Raw genomic sequence first — 25,797 nt, 5'->3', positions numbered from 1 at the left:
GACATTTTACATTGTATTGGTCTCTAATTTTGTATATGTGTATGTATATAAAATTATCCAATTTGATCAAAATCTAATCATTTTAATACAATGATTAATAATGTAAACAAGCCAATAATAATAATAATAATATTATTATTATTAATATCAACGATATCAATACAATGCCAAAAGGTCTCGTCTTGTAAGTTGTTCCCAAAATTTACCTCAACTTGATTTTATTATATCTTAAATAATAATTATTAAGAATTTAAACCCAAGTTCAACAAATAATGAGAACAATTTCTCTTTCAAGATTACTTCATAGTTGAACTAGGAATTCCCACATGTAGTCTCCCTTGGCGTTTGAATAATCGCTTATTTTAGTATTTCACAATCATTTTTCTTTCCACCATAATCTGAATCAATCAATCAATCATTCTCAGGAGTTATTTGAACATCAAATCCATTTTAGTTCGAATCCTTTCATCACAGAGTATGAGCATTTGATGATCCAAAGAGGGAGCATTGCAGTCGCTTATGGTATGTTTGTTGTTTTTGGTTGGTGTCGAGTCAATTCCGGGACAGAGTTTCCAAGTCCAGAGATCGCAGAAGCAGAGGCTGAGATACAGAGCGGTGACCATTGGTATGGTATCTCTGTAGGAAAATAGGAAGAACTGTGGCGGCTACTCATAAATGTAGTATTCAAACCCAGATTCTCGATTCAGTATGAGAAGCATCTTCTTACTTGCCATTAGCTCTTTTGATTTCACTTTCCTTCCGTCTGCTGCTGTAAATTTTGGCTGTAGATGGTTAGAACATTCAATTTGAAGATCCCCTTCGTTTCGCCATTCGAGGTATCCTCCTTTTTTTTTTTTTTAATTTCCGTCCATTCTTTTAGTCCATAATGTGATTTTTTTTCCTTTAATTTCTAGCCATGTTCTTGGGGGTCTACTTAAAGGTTTATGTTTGTGTGGATTTATTGGGGATTTTGGCCAAATAGCGTCTGGGTATCTGTGGAATTGGTCTGTTACGGATCACAAGTACTTGACCTTTTGGATAGTTTTGAACGGCCTTCCATTTGTAATATTGATGAATGATGATCATTCATGATAGATTCTTTAAACAAATTACTCTATTTTCCCCAATGTATTTTGAAGAATTAAATTTTTGTTGCGGCGATCCATGTAGCTTTTCTTTTTCTACAAGAACTCATTACCTTACCTCACGTTGGTTGTTAAGTTGCCATTTTTGGTGAAAATGCGCGAGGAATTTCCATTCATGTTTTGTGGATTCGTGCCCTATTACCATATCTCACTACCTGGTGATTTTTGTTGAGGAGATTAATTGTAATGTGCATATTTGTTGGGGATTTCGGCCTAACAAGCTTCTGTTGTCTATTTAGTTTGCTTATTAGGTATAACAGGTGGTTTAGATTTCTTTTCATGTTTTTCCATTAGCCATTTTGGTGTTTATCGATAATAAAAGAATTGCTCTATTACACCTCATATATTTGAAAGTGTTAATTTTCTATTGCAGAGGTTGATGTAATCTTTCTTCAAGAACTTACTGCCTTAACTCATGTTGGTCGTTATTTGTTTGTATGTCATTTTCAAATTGCACAGGGAAACTTGATTTCAGATTTTGCTAAGACTCAGTTATTTGTGTTACATTTTGCAACATACGTGAGAATCTCTTGTATGATTAATTGTACAGACTTGTGCACTTACGAAGCCCACGGACTTGGATTTTGAATAGTTTTGTGGAGGATCTGCAGTGAATGAAGGCAAGAAGAAAGATGGTCTTCAAATCAGCTGTTTTTGAGTTTCATATCTAGGACTGTACTGAAATTCTTTCAAAAACAGTGCCTTGAATTTGATTTCAAAAATATGTTAAGATCATCATATCCATTTTTTCAAGTTAAACCAACTTTGTGATTAGAAAATTTTGTTAATTCTTTCTTTTATTGGAGAAGATTGTCGTTATATGCCAGCCGAATTGGCCTTTTCTGTTCACATGGTGAACTCCATCGTTCTCAGAGATAGACCGTGAGGTGCATCAGCACACTTTATTCCATCTTCTATATGAGCTCCAGAAGCTTTATATCTGTCTGTTTTCCTTGTTAGACTAGCTATAAAATTTAGCTAATTTGTACAATACCATTCTGTTTAGATTTTAAGGCATTATTGTGGATAGTTTTCTCCTCTTCAGAGGAATGGTAATGCTATTTTTCTATAATATGAATTGGTTTGGAATTGCACGAAGAAGAGGACATCTGCTGTTGGGTTTGTCTTATAACAAAAGAAACACTTTTATTTATTTTCTTAAATTACAAATAAAACTCTAGTTGTGCGTGGGGGGGCTGTAATTCCTCTCTTTTATTAATTCTCCATGTTTATGCTGTGGAGATTGACCTGTTCTATAGTTCCATGTGTAGGTACACTTGAAGAACAGTTATCAGTTTTTTGGACAAATTCTCTATGAGAATACATTGGAGATCAATATGAGAGGTGCTGGAAGGAGATTGATTGAGAAGGAATCTGGAAAATGTTCTCACTCCAAGCTGGAAACTGGATCAGAGTTTATCTTTCCTCTGAAGTTGAAAAGGTGTAGCAAAATATCCCATTCCAAGCAGAAAAAATCAAGAACAAAGTCGCACTCACAGCCAATTTCTTCAACATTCAAGAGGAGACCTCTTCCTAAATCCTTGAGCAAGGGGAATAAAAATGTGACAATTAGACAACTGGCCGTTAAAAAATTTCAGCTAAAAAAACTTGATACAAAATCTTCCAAGGAGTTACTTTTGTCAAAGCTTCAAGGTGGTAAATCCCTGTCATCAGCTAATACGAAAGGGAATGCAGAAAAGGTTGAGCCGGTGGTCAAGATAAACCAACAAAGGAAAAGGAGGAAGAACAAAGGAAAAAAGGAAAAAGTGGAGTTAGATGAAGCTTCTCGCCTACAGAGGAGAACAAGATACCTTATAATTAAAATGAAGCTAGAGCAAAACCTTATTGATGCTTACTCTGGAGAAGGTTGGAAAGGCCAGAGGTAAAAAGTATTATTTCAACATCTCACAGTATTCAGTTAAGTTCTGTATTTGTTTTCTCATCTTTATAATGATAGATTTGATGTTTCTTCACCCCCTTTAACAAAGTGGGGGAGGAGGAATGATGTGAGTTTGATGAGAGAGAATCTATCTCTGAGAGAATGAGATTACAAAGAAAAAAACATGATCGTTAAGGTTTGGAATTGATGAAATGTGGAATTAATAGGAGCAGCTTATAGTTATTAGCTTTCGATTTATCATGTCCCTCTCTAATAGGATGCCATCCTCTTTTAAAAGAAACCATAGGTATTGGACAATGAGATTTTCAATAAAGGCCATGGAAATTTTATACCTTTCCAAGCCAGCAGCATGGAAACTTGTAAAAGTTAAATCTTTTTTTCCTGAAATGAAGATAGGGGTATAAATGCAAACATTCTTACTACAAATGATTAACTTGCCATTTCTTCATAAAACTGATTAACTAGCCATATTTATCCTATGTTCCCAAAATGTAGAGCTCTTTTATGTATCTATCTTCAAGAGTCTTCTGTTTCTTACTTTCCAGATTTCCTGTAAACTACCACCTACAAATAGAATATTTCCCTTGAAACCTAAGAGAACACTAGCTTTAATACCAGACCTATTCTTTGAAAAATGGACTTTGACACAGTTGATCTAGGTACATGTTACCCATCCTTAATCAGATAGCCCTGCCAAAACCAAAACCGCTGACATAGATCTAATTTGTTGTTTCATAACAGGACAAGCCTATCCGAGAACCAGAGTAGGCTGCATTGCACACATGTTAGATTTTTTTATTTTTTTATTATTTTTTTTAAAAAAAAAAAAAAAAAAATCTATTTTGAACTTTGGAGTTAATGGGATGTGTTCTAAAGCAGCAACACATTTAGTAGAAACGATGAAAAGAAGTTTAATATCCATAATTTTGTGTATTCTTGGAGATGTTGATATCAAAGAATTATGAGTAAAGAAGAACAATAACCTAAAACGCAGACATATGAAGAGCCGAGCTCTTAATTTTAAGATTTTCCGACAAATATCTAATTTGTAGTTTCACTTTCTTTTAGAACACTAGTTTCATGGTGTTATTGAAAATAAACATTGTAAATAATCATCAGGAGTTTCTTTGTCAGTATAAATTAAAATTTTGTTCTTCTCTCTGCAATAAAATGACTCCTATATGATAATTACATGCTCATTTCCCTCATAGGCTGCTGATTTTTATAGGTGACTGAACTGAGAATTTCATGCAATTGACATTTCTGCTATAGAAAAATGGAGAAGTGAAGCTATTGTTTATATCTTTTTCCTTGAATACAGTACATAATGATATGAAACTACTATTCTGTTAAGCCATTACATCCTTGCAACTACCTCAAAGATTTCAATAGTGTGATGTACTCCCCATTTCTTTTGTTTTAAATTATTCCATGAAGAATTTTTTTTTAAAATTCAGATGATAAAGTTCTTTTAGAAGCTGAAACCTTTGTGTTGAAAGTGGAAAATGATCTGACCTTTTGTTGTTATGTGGGTTCTCCCCCCACATAACTATTTACTACAGCCGAGAAAAAATTAGGCCAGAAAAGGAACTTCAGAGAGCCATGAAGCAGATATTAAAGTGCAAACTTGGAATCCGTGATGCTATTCGCCAGCTGGATTTGCTTGGTTCAGTAGGATGCATTGAAGACTCTGTTATTGGTCCTGATGGATCTGTCTACCACGAACATGTAAATAGTGTAGTTAGAAGTATTCTACCCTAAGCAAATTACACATGTTGGTTCTTTTTTGAATCAAATTAATTAGAGAACTATAATAAGTTATACATCATTGTGGTTTGTTCCGGGTGGACGACAACTGTGGTTCATGACAAGTTTAGAAAGGAGAGAGATAAATTCATGCAACAAGGTATATTCATTGGGGTGCATAGATGAGAGTCTGGAAGTAATGAACTCGGCTCTTTCCTATTGAACATTTTAACTTTTCAAATAACTTTTAGATTTGGGATATTGATGGATGGATTTTATCTGGTATTTTCTGCATTGCTTCTTTGACCGGAAAATATGTGAATCTTGTGGGAAAGTTTGAACCATGGTCGGTTTAACCCGACCAACTATTATGGCATTTATTTTCTTACAATGAATTGAATACATAGCCCGTAAAAGTTAGGATGCTATAATCTTGTATCTGAAGTTCTATTGCATTAAAGTCTGTCTTCTGTTCTCTAGATATTCTGTGCAAAATGCAAATTGCGTGAAGCTTTCCCGGACAATGACATTATACTTTGCGATGGGACATGCAACTGTGCTTTTCACCAAAAATGTCTGGATCCACCATTAGACACGAAAAATAGTAAGTTGACCCCATATTTTTCTCCTGAATTTGCAAACTGGGGTTTTATCTGGTAGCTTATGACACTGATTCCTGAAATTATATGTAGTTCCTCCAGGAGACCAGGGTTGGTTTTGCAAATTTTGTGAGTGCAAGATGGAAATATTGGAAGGAATGAATGCACATCTTGGTACTCGATTCTCATTGAACATTAGTTGGGAGGTTAGTTTCTTTGAAGATCTTCCAAACTCAGTTTTCATCTTTGTTAATGTTATTATCTTTCCTTCTTTAATTTGTGATATTTGTATCATAATCAATTGTAATTATAAAATCTAACCCTTCTTGGGATAGGACGTTTTCAAAGAAGAAGCTGCTTTCCCGGATGGTGGAAATGCGTTGCTTAATCATGAGTAAGATTGGCCCTCAGATGATTCTGAAGATGATGACTATGATCCAGATAAGAAGGAGAATAGCTATGACAACGCAAGTGGGGAAGAAAATGATAAGGATGTTTTGGAGGAGTCCAGTAGTTCAACCAGCTTGAGTTGGTCTTTAGATGGCGAGGATTTAACTGCTAAAGATGGTATTGGATGTGAAGATCACTTGGGTGCTGGTAGCAGCTTAGTTTCTGATGGATCCAATGAAGAGAGTATTGCATGCGGCCGTCGGCAGCGGCAGGCTGTTGATTATAAAAAGTTATATGTTGTAAGTTTCTCGGCATTCTATTTCCTTCCAAGCCTAGGAAGTAATATTCTCAGGCTGCCTGGCTTGTGAAATTGAGCATTTTGTTCGACCTTACCTGTTAATCAATTATAAAGGCGGAAGAAAGATGTGGTAGTTGGATTGCACGAAGTTTGAGCCTGGGTGTAGTAGAAAATTTTAATCATAAGTTATATATATATATATTACTTCAAGTCATAGGTCATGTCCCGGTAAATTTCTCCTCCGGTCAATATTACAATTTCTTGGCAGTTTTCTTTTTGGGTAGGGATCAAGAGAGAATTCATTGATCACAATAATTTTTATTTTATTTTATATTAGGAATATTCCTGTCAAGCGTTCTATGAGAGGCAAGGCACCATTGTGATCAATGAATAGTTAACCACATGGGTTGTCTAAGACTTACAATGGAGGAGCATTGCCACTATTTTTTTTTTAAAAAGTTCCCTTTTTAGTTATAAGCCCTGTTCACTTTCAAATAATTCTGTAATGTATCCTCCTTTTGTAATTGACTCAAATTATGGGCTCCGTTTATTGAACTACAGGGAAGTTATTAGTTTGTGTTACGTACTATCATGTGGAATCTTCCGGAATCAATTTTAAGGATATCTTCTATAAATACTTATGGTTGAGGTTACTATTCTTCCTTTCAGGAAATGTTTGGAAAGGATGCTCCACCACACGAACAAGAAGAAGTTAGTGAAGATGAAGACTGGGGACCTGCAAAAAGAAGACGGAGAGAAAAGGAATGTGATGCTGCAAGTACTCTCATGTCCCTCAGTGAAAGCGAAAAAAAGAGTCAAGACATTGACATGGCAGCAGAGAAAAAACTTCCCAATTCTCACAGTAGATCATGTTTCAGAATCCCACGTTATGCAGTTGAGGTACAGATTTAACCATCCAATGTCTATAGTTTTCCATTTAATGTTTGTAGGAGCTCTTCTCCCTCCAAATCAACATGTTACCCACTTTGTGAAACCTTACCAGAAACTTCGCCAAGTATTTGCTGAAAATGAACTTCCCTCTAGAGACGTGAAGGAGAACCTTTCAAAAGAATTGGGTCTTGATGCTGAAAAGGTAACGACAATCATATAAGTTATCAAGTTGGTTGGTTGGTTTACATTGTCATTTATAACTTTTTTTTGTTACATGTTCATATATTTAAGTTTGTCTTGACTTTCAGGTCAGCAAATGGTTCAAGAATGCACGGTACTCTGCACTAAGAAATAGAAAGGTGAAATTGGTGTCCTTGTGGCTTTGCCAGTTCCTTTGTTGCTTCATATCATATCCGACATCTTGTGAAAATTTAGCAGTCCTGATCTTCTCAAGATTATTTGTCTGTAAATGATGACAACTTTAATCTCTTTAGAAGCAGTTCTTTAAACTTAACCAAATAATAGAAAGAAAGAAATAGAGGAATTTTTAACTTTTACCAGCTTTGTGCCTGCATATGACTCTGACACTGATCCTCACATTCTTCTTTACATTACAGGCGGAGGGAGCAACACAACCCCACAGTTCTCATAAGACTTCCAATGAGTCCAGACTAGCAGATTCAAAGGAAATGTCTGAGAATCTTCTTTCATTTGAGGACGCCCCAGTAAAAGAACTGCAGCAGAAGTTGCGGGGAAGTCATTGGAAGAAAAATCAGCACAGAAAATCATCACTTGTATCTTCCAACTATAACAAGGTACCGTTTGCCCATAACAAATAATAATAATAGTAATAAAAAAAATAAAAAATGAAATCTAGTATTTTCTAATGCGTGACAAAATATAATCAAAGACAAATCAGCATTGAGGGAAATTCCAAGTCAAGTGTGATACAAGTTTTTATCAGAAAGAAAATGCGTTGAAAAAGGCCTCAAATTATAAGGCTGACGCTTGTTTGAAAATCTGTTAGGAAGGACATTGTTTCCCCTTTGCTTTACTACTTAGCTTTTCATTTTAAAGACATTCATATGATAGAAGTGTTGTAGTTTTTGATGATAAAATCTGCTGGCTCATCTTAATGCTTCATCTTCTTGCACTCTTTTCCATCATTGTGCTGGCTCCTTTATTCACATTTTATGTATTATTTGGGATGCTTATTTTATGCTATATCAATGTTCTATTGATTTTCTGCTTCATGTCTTATTTCAAGATCATTAGTCTCTTTTCCATTTCATCAATGAAAAATCTTGTTGTCTTATTCTTTTCTTTTTTTTTTTTCTTGAAGTAATAACGCAATAAATAAAATTTTAAACATGAAAATATTGTTCTGGTTTCAAAAAACAGTTTGCAGTGAACTAAGAAACCATGTTTGGACTTGGAAATAATAGACACCTGTTTCGGTGAACCTTTCTGGAACACGAGTTTTCATGTTTTCATAGACTGCATTGGAAGCTAGAATCGCTGATTTAGTTGTTATCTTGTGATCATCTTCTTCATACCCAGTATTTTGTTCTGTTGTTTCTTTTGTGCATATGTAAAAAATCACTTTTAGCTTGAAATTCTCAAAATGAACATTGAGCTGATATCTGAAGCAACGTCGTATGACGATAAAATAACCTTGTAAATCTCACTTTATCTGATTTAGGTTCATTCAACATAGTGCATATACCAAAATAAGATCGGCTTATGTAGACATAGACATGTTGACTGTTCATGTCAAGTTTTTCCTATTTTGTTAAATGCAAGCTAGAAACTGACTCATCATATTTAGCTGTTATAAACTGGAAACCTGAACTCTGGTTAACTTGGATATGTTTATTTGCTTTATCCAGGATGCTTTTGATTTTGGTGATGATATAAGCTTGAAGAATCTCCTAAAGAATAGAAAAACGAAGGTAAAGAGGGTAAACTTTGTAGCTAGAGGTGGAGGTCAAGAAGCAGAAGTGGAGATGGAAAGATTGTGTAAAATTAATGGTAGATTAGAGGCAATGAAGCAGCAATTACTTAGACTATCAAATAAGAAAGATGATGGGATTTTAGATAGGTCACACATGTTTGAACAGACTATTGTATATGTTCCTGTGGCAGTGTTAAAGGAAAAGGTTTGATCCTGTACAGTGACTTTAATTCTTCTACCCCATATTCAAAGTTGGGGATCTTATGATAAATCTTAAATACCTGATTTTTGTTTTTAAACTTTGAATCAGATGCTACAGGTTCCCATATTGCACGAGTGAAATATTCTCTTGAACATTTCTTCTGCCAGACTTGGCTCCCAAGACCAATGATGAAAAAGAAAAGTATACTTTCAGATATAATCTATATCTATTGAATAATAACCTATTTTGAATGACATTTTTAAGTGCTTAAGAACACTTGGAAATTCATTTCAAAAAGGCTCTAAATATATACATACATTCTACCAAAAGCTTCCATTTGTTGATATATAAAAGCAATAAAGTTAGTTGGTTTAATTTGTATCAGTCAAGCATTGTATATTTTTTTAAAGTTTGACTTTGAGCAGATTTTTCCTTTTCCTTTTGTGGTTCCTATTATACAAGTTTAGTTTAGAGTTTGAAAGTGATATTCAAGACTTGAAAGTTGAATGGGATATTTTAGGCCTATTTGCACTTAAAATAATATTGTTCCATTAGATCGATCTGGATGGACTTTTTACCTCTTTTAACAATTAATTGTCAGAAATCAGAAGTGCATTCATGACTAGATATATACTCGATATTTTCAAATTTTATTTTTCAGTAGTCAATCCTGTCTTCTTTTTTTCATTTAGCTTTGTGGGGAGGGGAGGGATACCAACTCATTATTAGATTATAAAAGAGAATTTGAAATTTGCAGCTAATAATTGGAGATATATATGCAATTCACACCATCAATAAATACAGTCAAATAAAATATAAATCCTTCAAACAACATTTTCTTAGTTTATAATCACATAATCAATCTCAAGAATGTTCAACAGTTGGGGGGAATTAGTGGGAATTTTCCCTCAAAACATTTCTGTAAGAGAAATGGAAAAGAAAAATATATATACAACACTCAATACTTGCTATATTAGCAAGATTGATATAATGAATAATTTGTTGACAAAAAATCTAAGAGGTCCTCAACCTGCTCTACTTTGAAAGAGGATAATGGTAAAAGATTTGTAAAACATAATCATATCCATATTATAAGTTAAACAGAAGTCTCCTTTCTTTTCTTCTGGTCCTTTTGGAGGCAAGGCTTCTCTAGTGGGGATTTTGCAGATATCAAATTAAATCAACTCCCCCATTTGAAGACATTAGACTACTATTGATTTACATTAAATTTTACCATGCAACATTAGTTCATATAACATATGCAATAAATAATTGGAAAAGTGAAAGCACATAAATCAAATGTGATCACAATCGCAATTTATTTAACATAACATCAATTCTATTGATCACCCTACTAACAAATGTTTTTAAACAAGAGACAAGCTCAACAAATCAAAAGAGACTAATGTTCAAAGAAATCTTACTAACACATTTTATAGATGTCGTTAAAGAATGAGGTACAAAAGAGGAAATAAAATTAGTAATAAGATATCTAGAAAAAGAAAAAGACACTTAATAGATATAGATCAATAAATGGAAAGAATCAAAAGAACACCAATTATGCCTAAATCTTGGCAATCACAGGATACAAACTTCAGTTAGGAAAAAGAAATGGACCCAAAACTCCCCAGGTTTTCACTCAGACCATATGATCTTTCACTAGCATTTAAGCTTATAGCATCAAATTATCTTTACTAAATTAATTTTCTTCAAATTCAGTTGACGCCGGTATGGGAATATCTATAGTAGGTACCCTCGAATGGGATGGTGAAGCCCACATAAACAAAATATATCTTGATTAATTATGTACCTGGATATTCAAGGAATGAGTACTGTAGTAAACATTTCCCCGCTCTTAATAATGTTACACAACTAAATAATGATTATTTTTCTGTGGTTTTCTCTTCTGATAGTTTTTTTTAGAATATTACAAATTCATGTGGAACATCAGACAGTCAACAGTCCAATAATTTTCCATCCCCTTCGTCACATTTCTTTCTACCTCTCATACTTGACATTAATCTCTCCACCTAATTCACCCCAAACTCTCCTGCAATATTCAAATGGAAAAGAGAGCCAATCTAGGCTTCTCTAGTTCCCATACTTCTGCTCTCAAAAACATACCCCACATCCCACGAAACCATACTTCCTTTCTAGGTAGAAGCAGATTTGAAATAAACTATACCGTTAAAGTACTCGACTAGCTATCAGTGTTCAATCAAACTTCAGTAACAAAAACAATACCGAACTGTAAAAGATCTTGAACTATTCCAATTTCATTTCTCTACGCACTAACAAAAAGCAATTTCCATTTACCCACTTTACTCTTGACAGACGTTCTCCAAGAAAAAAAGAGACAAAAAGCCAGCAGAAGATGGTAAATATGGCTCACACATCATATTTAGTCCTTAATTTGCAAACATACAAGATATTACTATTACAATGCTTCTTAAGGTAGAGAATATAAGACCTAACTTTAATCTGAATTACTTGATTTTGTAAGAAATATGGAGTTACGGTACTTGAATACTATCAAGCAGTTCTCACCATATCAAGGTTTGTGTTCTGTATCCTCTGTAAGGTTCTGCACATCACTTCTGCTCTTGGCCTCATCCAATTTCCGTCTTTTGGAAGCTAACCGAGGCCTCAACTACAAATCCACAGGAGGGAGTGTGTGTGTGAGAGAGAGAGAGAGAGAAGAATTAATATTATCAGAACCAAACAAACGAGGATGAGAAAAAAGTGTGCACGGAACTTTCCGAATTTCCAAAAGATTATCAGTAATATAAGTGGGGAAATGTTAGGAATATAATCAGGATATTAGAAAAGCATATCAGTCATTACCAAGGAGTGTACTAATGGAATGGTTGCATATAGAGTATGTTGGAAGGGTTTTAGTCCCCCGAATTTTGGAAGAGAACTAAGCCACTTGAATGCTAAGTTGTTAGTACCCTTAGATTTTCTTTGTAGAACATTATAATTCCACTTTCTTGATTTCAAATCCCGGTTCTGATTTCCATCAATAGTTTTCCCAGGGAGGAGATAATCTGGACGTAAATAGCCAATGTGGAATGGACGAATGTAAGAAGCTCCAACACTGCTTATTTCCACATTATTGCTAATGACAGTAGGAAGAAAAATATCATTTGCAAGGTGGAACATGGAGATGAGAGAAATTTGTCGAGAAAAGAGAAGATAGGAGGGATGATTGAGTTCCATAGCAATCTTGTCGAGAAGGATCCTCCTCCAAGGTATACTTTGGATAATTTTTTATTAACATCAACTTTATCAGGATGAAGGATTAATCAATCCAGTTGTCTTTATAATCGTAGGAAACTATTGGCTGCTAGACCAAACTTCAGAGGAGGCGATCCATTTGATTATTTCGGGATTCTAATTTTCTTAACAAGAAATATAATTTACATGGTTTTAGTAGCTAACAAAACAGTTGATAAGTTGACAATAGAAAGCAAGACAGCAAAAATGTCAAAATTGATTCGAAGAAGATGCATCGACATATAGATTGACATTTCTTGACTTGGTATTGATGATGAAGAGTTCTAACTTCTAGACTAAGATGGAGAACTTCTATATTTAATTGTTGCTTGGGCTTCCAAAACCTTTTAGTGGGTGTTTGGGCGAAAGAGTTGCTTATTATAATCCTAGGTTTATAGTTGGGTTATAATAGTTTGTGTTTGGGATGTAGATTATTTTAATTTGAGTTATAATAGTATGTGTTTGAAGTGTAAACTATTTTAGTTTGAGAAGGAAATAGTAAACACTATAGCAAGGAATAAAAAAATGATTGTAAAATAGTAAATACTGTAGCAAATAGTAAATACAGTAACAATCGAGGGTTTTGAAATAGTGTTGCTGTAGCTAATTAGAGACTACAAAATAGTATTTACTGTAGTAAGAGGTGGTTACTATAGTCTTAGGAAGTTCTTGCCCCAAACGCCCCCAGGGTTATAAATGGAAAACAAGGAGACCCAATGTCTATGAAGGGATATTGGACAATAGGGGTGTTCATGAGTTAGGTTGGATTTGGTTGAAAGACTTTTTAGACCCGACCCAATTGTTCAGGTTGTAAATTTCTTCAACCCAAATAATCCTTATTAAAAAATAAACCCAACCCAACCCAACCATGAAATATTTAGGTTGGGTTGGTTCGGGTTATTTATTTAAAATTTTATTCTAAAAAGAAGCAAAACGTAAACATGTAAAAATCTAATTTAATTATTTTCATATATTGAATTAAGATTAACTACTTAATTTCAATTTATATAGTGGAAATTTTCTTTCTAAAGTGCAAAGAAACTACTTTTAAGAGTTATTGAAAAATAAATTATTCAAAAAATATTGGAATTCAATAAAATTAAAATCAATATATGTATAAATAATTGTATTATAAGTAACAAAAAATATATATTTTAAAGTTAATAATAAATTCAGGTCGGTTTGGGTTATATTAGGTAAATCTATGAACCAACCCAACCATAAAATTCTCATTTATTTGAACCCAACCCAACCCAAACCGCACAGGTTGGGTTGGGTTGATTGATTTTTTCGAATCATCGGGTTTTTTTAACATCCCTATTGGACAACATTTTGGACAATGCATACAAATAATAATAATAATAAAAGAAAGGTTAACTAAGAAAATCTACAGTAAAAGCAGATTTAACGTGAAGACTATGTGAGAGAAATGACGATACCATCTCAATGTACTTCAACTGCTTTAAAACTTGACCCGTCTCCAATTCCTGCAATTTTACACAAGGAATTGCTTTAGTTAAATTTATTGCAACCTATTATGATTAAAAAATTTCTGACTCAATTCCAAATGATACAAGGAAAAAGAGAGAACAACGGTGCCTAAAGCTCTCTCAGTGAGAAATATGACTCGGAAATGAATTTGGTAATCGTAATTAATGAATAAGAAGCCCAAATCTTCTATTTATAAAGGAATAGCTCAACTAACTCAGAACTATTTACTAACAAAGTATTCAATTTGAACGAATCTTGTTAGATCTCTAGTATTTTCTTTTTCACAGTAAAAGCTTGATTGAAAAAAAAAATTCACCAACTAAAAGGAAATTGCAAAACTCCCCTATAATTTCCCATAATAAAAAAAATATCATTCATCCACATGCATTTCCTAGTTCTCCATGTTGGTGCATTAAAATTCTACCTTTACGTGGACTTCGATGTTGACAAAAATGTCAGGATACTCAATTTATGAAAATAAAGACAATATCAATATCTCTGTAAAAAAATTAAAAATATAAAATTTTGTAAAAATATTTGAATTAAGAAATAAGCATTTGTCATTCTAAAATAAGTTTAAATATCTGTTTTTCTGTAATCTATGGGAATCTTAGAACCACGTGGGTTGAGAAAAAAAACCAAAGAAATGCCTTCAAACGCTCCTTCCAAGGCAGATCTTAAGATTTTAGGAGCCATATAGCCGAGCAATAAACATATGAATGAGCATACAAGATTTCACAACGACCTCTTGAAAATAATGTCAACTCCTAAAATGAGCATTGTCTGCCGAAGACTTGTGTACACAAGATCAAGTGAGAAAGGCCCAGTATAGAGGTCATTTCACCTGAGGTACAGCACAATCTGCATGTGCCGGATCCCAGAGGATAGAGCAGAAGCATTCCCAGTCATCAGTTTGGACTTCGAAAAGAGGAGCCCTACGGTGCCAGATTAAAATTAAAAAGAGATAGTACCTCAAGATTTGGCATGTTCACAAAATTATCTAAAGATTCAAAATCATGAACGACAATCAAGATAGCAATGAAAAGGAAAAAATTAAAGTAGATCAGGATTTCATCCCCTAACTTACTATGACAACAAATGAATACATGAGCATAAAGTTCATTTCCTGGCAAACATTTAAAGAAATTAATTTAAACCATCAGCTACTAGAAGAACACATAATAACCTAAATAACAAGGTCTATAACTTTCATCTTTTGTAAAAGGAAGAAATTCCTGCAAAATAGACAGGATATTAATCCTGCCTAAATTTGAAATTCAATAATATTTCCAAAGTTGAGGTGATTGGAGAAACAAGTAAACTTGTCAATGTAATGGCAATTGAGATCATTTAGAACAAATTTTTAGTTCCAAAATACAAACAAGATATTAGTTAGAGAGAGTAAGAGAGTAAGAGAGTGCAGAATAAGATATAACATTTTCCTTACCTGCGCCACTTGCCACATATGGCTCCATTAACACCACCCAGTCCATCTATAACTTGTTGACATTGAAGCCAATTTCCAATAGTGCTCAATCTACAAGGTTTATTGGTACTCTCCTCCTATTATTTTGTTGGTCAGGAAGTAGAAAGCCAAGTCATTTTTTTCTCATTGATTTACAAACTCTGTTACTGAATGAAATTTAACACAAGCAAATTGATGCCTTACATGCATAAGAAAAGATTCTGAAGGATCCACTTCCAATGGCTCTCCGGTGGCATCAGTATCACTACATCGGCCCAAAAGAAATATATGCTTTAAGAGAATGGAAGAAATATGACCAGGAATTCAAAAGTAAATACTGCATCCTAGCGTGCACATTTTCTCCATATCATTGACACGTAAAAGTATGTCATTTGTAACTACTGACTAAAACTGTTAAATCACCATTGAACCCAGAAATTTAATTGAATAGACTACAATACATCTAGTTTTAGAGGGTTTGAAATTTTGTAGAATGCCCTTTTCAATATTAACTGGAGAGGAAATTACAATCAAGTGTTTAAACACAAATCTACTACTCAAATCACTGATGAACCCAAAAGTCTAAGTTGATCAATTTGGTGAACTAATGTATCAATACTCTGACAAAAACTAATGTAAGGGTTGTTAAAAATATAACTGATGTAAAGGCTCACAAAAGGCATGAGTAATGAGACTAACTCTTGTACCCACAAGACCATCAATTGCATGTGCAAAAAGAAAATAACAAACACCTATACTTCTTTAGTCTAGCTTTGACGCAAGAAAACCATATAAACGAGGTACAAAATTAAAGTGCAATCTCTAGATGAACTCTTAGACACCAATATGGTACCAAAAAAAAAGCCATAAACAAAACCAAATCCATAAACCTATTAAAAGAGGGGAAAGAATCCTTGAAAATACGATCATTCAGTCTTTTAGTACCACCATAAGAGAAGCCAAAATATCAAAAATATGGTTAGAGCATGTTAGGAACCAACCAAAAGCCTCCAAAACAATGTGTCAGAAACGAGAAGCAGAATAGCAATGCACAAAAAAGATGAGCTAGTGATTCCAAATTGCATTGACACATAATGCACCAAGAAGGCAAAAGAGACATATAAGGCATATGAGGTTGTAGACAATCTTTGTGATTGATCGCACCAAGACTAAGCTCAAGAGGACTATGAGTTGTGCTTTGGGCCAAAGACTCGAGGCATTCACAGTTAAATCAACATCAAATCTTTTAGCTCTATGGTCAAATTGAACGGACAACTGTCTAAGCAACTTTTGGAGAAAAGAACTCCTGAAAAGGTCAAGTTCTTTTGTGGACCCGACTCCTAGCACACACAAGCATCAACACCCAATACAAGTTACCCAGCAGAACCTGCGCCCTATGCTCTGTCCTCAAGCCTGTCTGAACTGCCTTGGAAGTGAATAGAACATAGATGATAGAGCATCTATTATTAACTAGTTTTTTAGGTGAAACGCCTTGTAGACAGTCAGAAATGCATTGAGGGCAATCTTGTTGGACAGTTTTATTTTTTCTTTAAGACAAACAAAGAAATCTAATGAACAAAAGGGGAGAACATAGCCTAGAGGCCTAACGGATGAGAGGTCCTTACACCTAAATCAGAGTATTAACAAGGAACATCCTCCTGTCTAAACTGACGAAGAATCATTGTGTAACAAAAAGAATTGTGCAACACACTCCAAGGCGAGGCGACAAACTACATTTTCAACAAGAAAAGGGGGACAAAAAATAACCAAAAGGAGACCTATTTTTGCATGAGGGAACGTGTTTTTATGGGAAACCAATAATTACTTAAAAATAAAAAATGAAAAAAGAAGAGGAATATAGAATAGAGGGACAAGGAACCCCTCACGGACCAAAGAGAATTGCTGGAAAGGTCCCAGTAGGGAAAAACAAAAAAACTATATTTAAGAAAAAAAACTACAAAAACATCACGCTTACTAATTCCATGACACAATGCACCTGCAAAATCAACCTAAGCACCACACCACTTATCTTCCTTAATTATAGAAATGTCTCAGAAAATCCTTTGTTTTTTTTCATAAGAGATAACTAGTACAAGTCAGACTAAAAACTTAGGTAAAGAGGAAAAAAATATAAATTGCATCGGGTAGTAGCTCCCAAAAAAAAATATATCCCATTAAAAAGAGAGTTTTCTTCATAAAAGATTGTACTCCTTTCATTACAGAAGATCCAGAAAACCCTCTTTTTATATTTTACAAAATGGTTTTGGGTATGTCTTTAAATCAAAATGGTGCTGAGAAAAGGGATAAAGGTTTGAATATCTTTCTTTTTTATGAGCAACAAAGGATGTCATTTAAAACAGCGTGAGGCCCCAACAAAACAACCTAAGGGAGGGGATAAGGCATCTCCTTTCCCGAAGGAAGAGTTACAAAAAGACCTTCCAGCCTAAGTTAATGGTATGGTGTCTATAGTGTAGTTCCAAAACAACGTGAGTTGACACTCCAACTTTTAAGTTTTTCTGGTCTACTATCAAGTTAGATATTATGTCAAAGGTCAATGACTTTTTCTCGTCCGGTATATCATCAATGCATCTTTGAATGAGACTTATCGCACGGATGCTCTCTAATCGATTAAAACTTGTCCTCCCTCGTACTATTGCTGCTAATCAACTTGCTTCCGTGGCTGATAGATAGATCTTGGATGCCTCTTTAATGGAAAATAAGCTGATTGATGATGGGTTTTCTACTAATAAGGCTGGTGTGGTTATTAAATTAGATCTTGAGAAAGCTTTTGATACGGTGGACTAGGATTTTTTTTGGATGTTGTGTAACAGGCTAAAGGTTTTAAGGTTGTTTGGCATCGGTGGATTAGAGGATGTGTCGCTAGTGCAAACTATTCTATCATTCTGAATAGTAATCCTCGTGAGAAGATCATTCCATCTCAGGGTATTTGGCAAGGAGATCCTCTTTCTCCATTTCTCTTTATTTTGGTTGCTAATTGCTTGAGCCGCCTCAAGATAGGTCATCTCAGGGTCAAACTGTTTCTCATCCTATTGGTACTTCTTCTCTCACTTTAAATCGCCTTCAATTTGCAGATGAAACCTTATTATTTTCTACAGCGAATCATTCAGCTTTGCAAAATCTATTTGACGTGGTTGGTATCTTTGAGAGTGCCATTGGTTTAAATATCGATCTATCTAAAAATGAGTTGCTTGGTATTCACCTTGTTGATTCTAGTGGCGGTTGAATACCTTTGGTTGTAAGAGGGGTTTCTGGCCATCTTCCTATTTGGGTTTGCCCTTTGCTGGAAATTTTGAGTCTATGGCTTTTTGGCAACTTGTTGTTAAGAAAATTAAACACAAGCTCCATAAATATACACATATCTCTAAAGGCGGCAGACATACTCTTATTCAGGCTACCCTGTCTAATTTACCCACTTATTCTTATCCTTGTTCGTGCTCCCAGTTCTATCATTTCTATGTTGGAGGATGGTTCGTGACTTCTTCTGGGAAGGCTCTTGTGATAAGGGTGTGATAAGGGTGGTATGCATAATGTGAACTGGGAGTCTACCCAGCGTCCCAAATTAATGAATGGCCTTGACATTGGTAATTTTAACCATCGTAATTTTGCGCTTCTGGCTAAATGGGTCTGCCGTTTTATTACTGAGTCTGATGCATTATGGCAGAAAGTTACTGTTGCTATGCACCATTTGAATGAAAGGGGTTGGCCTTCTTCTAGACATCAGGGTTCTCATCTCTCCCCTTAGAGGTATATTTGTCAGAACGTTGGGATGATTGATAGTCGTGTCCACTGGTGTATTGGTAATGATTCTACTACCTCTTTTTGGATGGATCCTTGGCTTAGTTGTGGTATTTTATCTACTACTTTCCCTCGTCTATTCTGCCTAGCCCTTCGCCCTAATGATATGGCAGTTGATGTCTAGATTGCTAAAACTGAATCCCGAGATTTTCATCTTCATCGTAATCTTAATGATCTGGAAATATCTGAATGGGCTATTTTTATCCCATCATCTTACATATATTAGATTTCGCCTCTCTATTGATGTTTGGATTTGGCTTTAGATTCTTCTAGTTATTATACTGTCAAACCTTTTATGGTTGACTTGCTGGAGACTGTTGATCCTCACCGGAAGGACCTCAACCACGTAATTTGTGGAAGGATTCCTATCGAAGAAGATTAAAATTTTCTTATGGGAGCTCAACCTTGTAGCCATGAATATTGATGATTAATTGCAACGTCGCATGCCTTACATGCTTCTCTCCCCCTCTTGGTGCTCTATGTGTTGCCGTAGTTTTGAAACACAGGCTCATTGGTCTTAAATCACCAATTGATTCAAAAACTTAAGTTGATGGGTGAAGGTAAATTTAAATATATCATCTAACACTTCCGCTCACTTGTGGGTTTGAAATACGAAGAAGACTCAACAAGTGGAAATGAATATTAATTGGGGAGGAAACAATAATGCAGGGACTTGAACACAGGACCTCCCTGGACTACCTGCTCTGATACCATCTTAAATCACCAACTGACCCAAAAGCTTAAGTTGATGGGTGAAGATAAATTTAATTATATATCATCAAACAATTAGCTTGCCCATTGCCCTTTTGAGCAGCATTTTTGGACTCTCGTTTTGGATGCTTTCAGTTGGTCTTTGGTCTTCCCTAATTCCATTTTTGATATCTTAGCTACCCTACTTGTGGGGCATCCTTTTGGTGGTTCTAGGAAAATTCTTTGGCTTGGCTATTGTGCGGAGTTTCTTTTGGACTCTTTGGAATGAATACAATGATCTTCCGGGACACATCTTTTGCTTTTGATCTTTTTTTTATTTTGTCCTTTCTCATGCATTTAATTGGTGTAATACTAAATCTCCTTTAAATTCTTATTCCTTTTTCCTCTCTCATTGAAGAGATTTTTTGTAATCCACTATTTCATTGATGAATGAAATGTTTCTATTTCTGGAAAAAAATAAAAAAACATATCATTACCCAACCAACCACCAATTAGACCATGGTCAATTAAACAATTTAAGACATGACTACAAATAAAAAGAGAAAATGACGGTGGAGCATTTATCTCAAACCTTTTGCTGCATCTCATCATCCATATTGATATGACATCAGACACCTTTTCTAATTCATGGCTGCTAACAAAAATTTCCAATCAACTCTACCATATGCTTTCTATAAATCTTTTTTTCCTTAAAGAAAACTATTTCATGGAGATATGAAATACTTTCTTTTATGAGAAATGATGGTTTCTTCGTTTCATAGAAACTACGGCATCCCCTATGCCAAAGGAATAACTATAGCTATGAAAGAAAGGGGAGAACTTACACTAAAAGAGGGCAGTGTAAGATAAGTGTTCAAATACACAATCAAAATAAGTATCTTTGTCCTATGAAATACAATGGTTTCTTCATCTAAATGGACCAAAAGAAGGCTCCGATGAAGTTAAGCCAAATGACTTCCCTTTTTCTCCGAAATGGGTGACAAACATAGATTCTAGCATGATAGAGGATCTCCCAGTAGAGAAATTGACCAATGTGGAAATATTAAATGTTTTTTCTCTTTTCTTTTTTTTTTTTTCTTTGATAGGAAGGAGATATGAAATGTTTAAAACCCCACTTTCTTTCTAAATCGATAATCCATATCAACTAAACCACCATAAGTTGACCTTGTGGTTGTTGGAGCGAGTGAAAAGGTAACAAATTTATTGAGAGAATGGATTCAAACACTATAGTGACTACCTAACTAGAATATTAAAATCCTATGAGTTTCATAACAACCCAATATATTAAGGTTAGACAGATTGTCGAGAACACTCAAGGTGCACTTAAATTGGTTTGAATACTAACGATATAAGAAAAAAGTAATCCACCAATAGTTAATTTGTTATCAAGATCATGCCTACTTTTTAAGAATGAAAGACCAACTCTCATTCATAAAAAAGAAAGAATATATAATGGTAATATTTTTTTGAGAATATACAAAAAAGAAAAGGGAAGTCACAAGAAAAGTGATGGCTAGCAAACTACAAAAATACGAGAAAGGCCTCCCAATCACAACAATGAGGGAAAAAAGAATAATCACTAAAATCCTTGATTATAAAGGTCCAAAATAGGGATCATAGTGTGAAGCCCCCAATCATACAGACTTATACTAAGAGGGGTAAGAAGGAAAATTGGTGATGGAATGTGGGTTAGTGGGTCGGAGGAGATTTTGTGTGGTACACCGTACACTCTGATAGACATTCATTATTTCAATAGAGGAATGAAGGAGGGAGAGCACTAAGAATTTTGGATCTTATCCCTTTTGGAGGAGAGAAACCAACCCTCTAGAATTGCTGGAGTGTCTTTACATTTTCGTTTGTTTTGTTGTCATCTTGTTGAACTCTTTGAAGTTGCAGGTTATTTTCGATAGAACATTAAACATTCTAGTTTATTGTTGTGTTCTATGTAATTTTCATTGTTTGCAGGTTAATTTAGGGGCCTAACACATAGCCAAGACCCAAACGTCACTCCAAGAACTCTCTGTGCCTTTTAAAACTTTCCTATTCACTCAAACTAAAAATTCCATAAGATCCCAAAGAGCCACTCTACAATTTTCCATCCTTTCATGAAAGCATAATGATTTATAGGCATTGTCATGACCTCTAAGGCACCAACACTTCTAAATTGGTGAAGTGTTGGTGTCAGACACGTGTTGGATCGTGACACACAAGCTGACAGGTCCATTATTTTGTTATTATCTTTTTGTTTTCCGACACGTCAGGACATGCCAAGATACGTCTAGGACACACCAAGGACACTCCATATGCAAAAATTAAATTGAATTGAATTAAAATAAATTAAACAAATTAAAAAAATTAAAATTTAAAAAAACAATGAAACAAGACCCACTATCGATAGCCCATTAAGTAGCAGTTTCAGCTAATTAAAATTAACTGTTCAGCCCAACTTTTTCAAGATTCTAGAGTTGAACTTCAAGATCCACATCCACGACCTCTTACTGTTTTTTTTTTCTTTTCTCATTTCTATTTTTTTCCTTCCGTCTTTATCTTTCCTTTTTTTCCATTTATGTTTTTTTATTACATTTTGTTAAATATATGTGCACATATTTCACAATATGTCAAAATTATGCACATATGTATTTATTTTTGTAAGATAATAATAATAATGATAAATAGCATATCCCAATGTGTCGTGTCCTACTTTTTTGTTAATTGATGTGTCGTCATGTCGGTGTCGTGTCGTGTCGTGGGCCAGTATCTGTGCTTCTTAGGTCATGGCCAATGGGCAACAACTACTTCTACCTTTCACTTAATGCTTCTAATATCGTTTAAGGAAAAAGTTCGGATAATGATCAATAACATGAGTTAGGCAAAACCTCAGTTTTGTTTTCTCTACCCAAAAAAAAGGGAAGGAAGAAGAAGAGAATTGACCTTACACATAAAATGCATTACCTAACAAAGCCATTAATTTTTATGCATGAAAAAAATATATATATATATAATTAAAGAAAATAACATACTCTGAAATCGGGCCAGACCAATCTGGAACTTCTGCTTGAAAACCTTTGCCAATACGAACACCAGTTGTATAAGGTTCTGTGTCCTTTAACATTAATGCTATGGAATTTGATTCACCCTTAGAAGATCCATTTCTACTCGAGATGTTTGCCAATTTCTTTGAGATTGTTTCCTTCAAAATTTTATGCTTCTTCTTCAGACATGAATTGCAATACCACTCATCATTCGACACTTTCTTCATGCGATGATTGCAACATGAGACATGAAATGCATCTTCACAATGATCACAGATTAACATCTTCAAGACTGATTCTGAAGAGCCACAAGTTTTACACAATCGAAAACAATTATTGTCGCTTCTAAAATCACTTTCTTCCTCAGGAGCATGAGCCATAGAAGACAAGAGCCCATTACTTCTAAGGATAACGATACATAGATCTCTTCCTGAAATATCCTCGACCATATCCTCCATAACTTGAATGCTAGAAGAGGAGCACTCACCTGTGTCATCCACTTCAACTTTCACAGAAGTTGAAACAAGTTCCATGTTTGACTTAGATGAGGAGCAGCTATCATTAATGCTGTCAACCTCCAAACTTTTTTGCAGGTTATTATTAGGTGTTTCGTCTGAACCATGCCCTTCCCCAAAGATACAACCATTGACTGATTCTAGTTCTGAAACTTGAGTTTTTCCATTGTAAACAGGAAAAGGAGGGACAGGATTTCCAATGATTTCATTCTTGTGGTTATGTTGAGAAGCTGCAGCTTGCTCCTTGTCTTCTCCCAAATGACCATCACAACTAGTCAAAGATATACAATCTGTCCCATTAGCCAACAACCTGGAATCAGAATTGCCTCGCAGTTTCTTTCTCCTATATACTACATTAGATTTTGAACTTTCGGGCATCATACTAACAGTTGATATCTGGGGAAAGGCCCTTGGAAAATTTAAGCAACGTCCACCATTGTTCTTCTTTTCCTCTATGATTGGTCCAGCTTTTCTGCAGCCATCACGAGAGAATTCATCACAATGGGGGCACATCTGTGAATTTCAAGAGCAAGCACGACATAAGACATCAAGTAGAACTAAAAGAAGTTTTGCTTGAGCAGTGGAGCACATCCGATCATTTATCTAGCATCAGTGTATTATCTCGGACAGACAAAAAGCAACATGCCTCTCTTAAGAAATTCAACTGTAGATCTCACGAAAATCAATAATCCGTCAACGGGGTCTCAAAGATTTCTTTTAATTTTCTGAAAAAGGAAAAAAAGAAACGAAACATAACTCCATTATGTGTCAATCTTCCTCCTGATTGGAAGTTTTTAAAGCTGACATAGCCAATGACACGATGGTAAATCAAGAAAACACGGACAAAGTCTCACCCTGGAACTCACCAAAATCTATCTACTCGGCCGCAATCTTCCCAACTCCAAAACATTGAACCCTAAATTTTCATACTCAATCAATAATAACCGTCCATCCAACTTCACATTATCGAGCAACTCGGAGAACAAATATCATGCAAATTTATGCCATCCTCCAATATAACCTTTCACTTTACATCACAACCCATGAAAGAAAAAAACAGTCTGCGGCAAGTAATTGTCAAGTTTTCGTCGAGTACCAAAACCACATCAGAAAATCTATCATAACAGAGCATATTTTCACAATAATATCTCTTAAATTAGTCACTTATATACTCAAACACTGCTAAAGAATCCATTCAAATAACAAATGAAGTTTAAACACAAGCAACGAGCAATTAAAAGGGCCAAAAAAGTTGAACACCATCATGCTATACTTTGTTCCCGATTCTTAGAAGTAGAGAAGGAAAGATTAAACTAACCAAAAGAAGCGTACAATCTGCCAGTTCTTCTGAATGATCAACCCAACCCAGTTGTGAGAAATGCTTCTTCCCTTGTGCTCCTTTACCACTCAGAATCCCAGATTCATCTATATTTCAAAATTTATGCGTTTTTATTACCCTTCTTTTATATTTCAGAAAAGACAACGTCCGTGTTTATATACTCAAATTGATTCATTGGGGGGTTCCCTGACTAGAATAGACGCAACTTTTCATCTTGCCTTTGTAGATCACCCGTTTTGCATATTACACACAGTTTTTTCTTTGTAATATACAAAAGTGTTACAAAGAGAAAAGGCAAAATGACCAAACATAATTGATGATTCCGAATAGGTGCTTTGACAGCTATAATCTATTCGGGGTTTTGTACGGGTGGACAGAGACTATGAAACTTGGAAAAATGATCCATTGAAAAAATAATGAGACACAATGAGACTTTTGTGTGGTGAATATGTGTGTAATTTCCATTGTATTCTTAGCCAAAAAAAAGTCAAAAGTTCGAAAATGTAGATATGTTAGTCTAAAGGTTAAATGAGCCCGGTAAAAATAAAAGGTATGTCAACATATGAATAGTCGTAAAATATATACGTCATTGGATGAAAATAGTTAATAAAATTACTTTTAGATTGATGGATATTGTATCGAAACTAACATATAGTATCCTTATTTAGTGGCTATCAGTATATTTTAGACAAAATTCAAATTGTGAGAGTGGTGATTTAAAAATTGGTTTTGGCCTCTAGATCTATTAGGTAGGAGATATCCACACTAATTATCTAAAAACATGTTTTTCTTCGATTATTCATTGACAACTAGTCAACATCAACATACATGATCCATTTATTTTGAGTATTATGTTAATGTTATTGCTAATGGGACATAAAAGCGATACGGAATTGGTCAATGTGAAAAAGTTTTGTGTGCAAGTTATATTGAACAAATGGTTTCTTAATATATTGTGAAAACGAGCATGAAACTAGTTTTTCAATAAATATATATATGTAACAATCATATCAAGAGTTTGGAATGT

At 34.6% G+C, this 25,797-nt stretch overlaps 2 protein-coding genes across 4 annotated transcripts; one reads left to right on the top strand and one right to left on the bottom strand.

Moving 5' to 3' along the window:
• Window positions 1-252: 252 nt before the first annotated feature.
• LOC120070707 (pathogenesis-related homeodomain protein) lies at window positions 253-9,291 on the top strand. Its single transcript, XM_039022552.1, is given in 12 exon segments — window positions 253-836; window positions 1,696-1,765; window positions 2,405-3,027; window positions 4,608-4,773; window positions 5,272-5,395; window positions 5,484-5,596; window positions 5,726-6,079; window positions 6,748-6,978; window positions 7,082-7,171; window positions 7,278-7,328; window positions 7,587-7,784; window positions 8,859-9,291. Coding segments are annotated over 10 exon segments (2,148 nt in total). The 5' UTR covers window positions 253-836; window positions 1,696-1,765; window positions 2,405-2,482; the 3' UTR covers window positions 9,135-9,291.
• LOC120070708 lies at window positions 7,568-25,162 on the bottom strand. Of its 3 annotated transcripts, XM_039022555.1 has the most exons (8): window positions 24,750-25,162; window positions 22,905-23,944; window positions 15,562-15,622; window positions 15,340-15,455; window positions 14,737-14,827; window positions 13,841-13,888; window positions 11,673-11,775; window positions 7,568-7,703 (listed from the first exon to the last, which is right to left on the bottom strand). In XM_039022555.1, exons 2-7 carry the CDS (start codon window positions 23,942-23,944, stop codon window positions 11,677-11,679), a joined length of 1,455 nt encoding a protein of 484 aa, XP_038878483.1. In that variant the 5' UTR covers window positions 24,750-25,162; the 3' UTR covers window positions 7,568-7,703; window positions 11,673-11,676. The 3 variants fall into 3 exon arrangements, with proteins under 3 accessions (XP_038878483.1, XP_038878482.1, XP_038878484.1); XM_039022554.1 differs by lacking the exon at window positions 7,568-7,703 and having other exon boundaries at window positions 11,418-11,775; XM_039022556.1 differs by lacking the exon at window positions 7,568-7,703 and having other exon boundaries at window positions 11,418-11,775; window positions 22,905-23,903.
• Between the last annotated feature and the right edge of the window lie 635 nt (window positions 25,163-25,797).

The sequence above is a fragment of the Benincasa hispida genome, chromosome 2 (genome assembly GCF_009727055.1).
Source record: "Benincasa hispida cultivar B227 chromosome 2, ASM972705v1, whole genome shotgun sequence".
NCBI lineage: Eukaryota > Viridiplantae > Streptophyta > Magnoliopsida > Cucurbitales > Cucurbitaceae > Benincasa > Benincasa hispida.
Note: the sequence above shows the minus strand (reverse complement) of the source record. Positions and strands in the feature narration are given on the sequence as shown.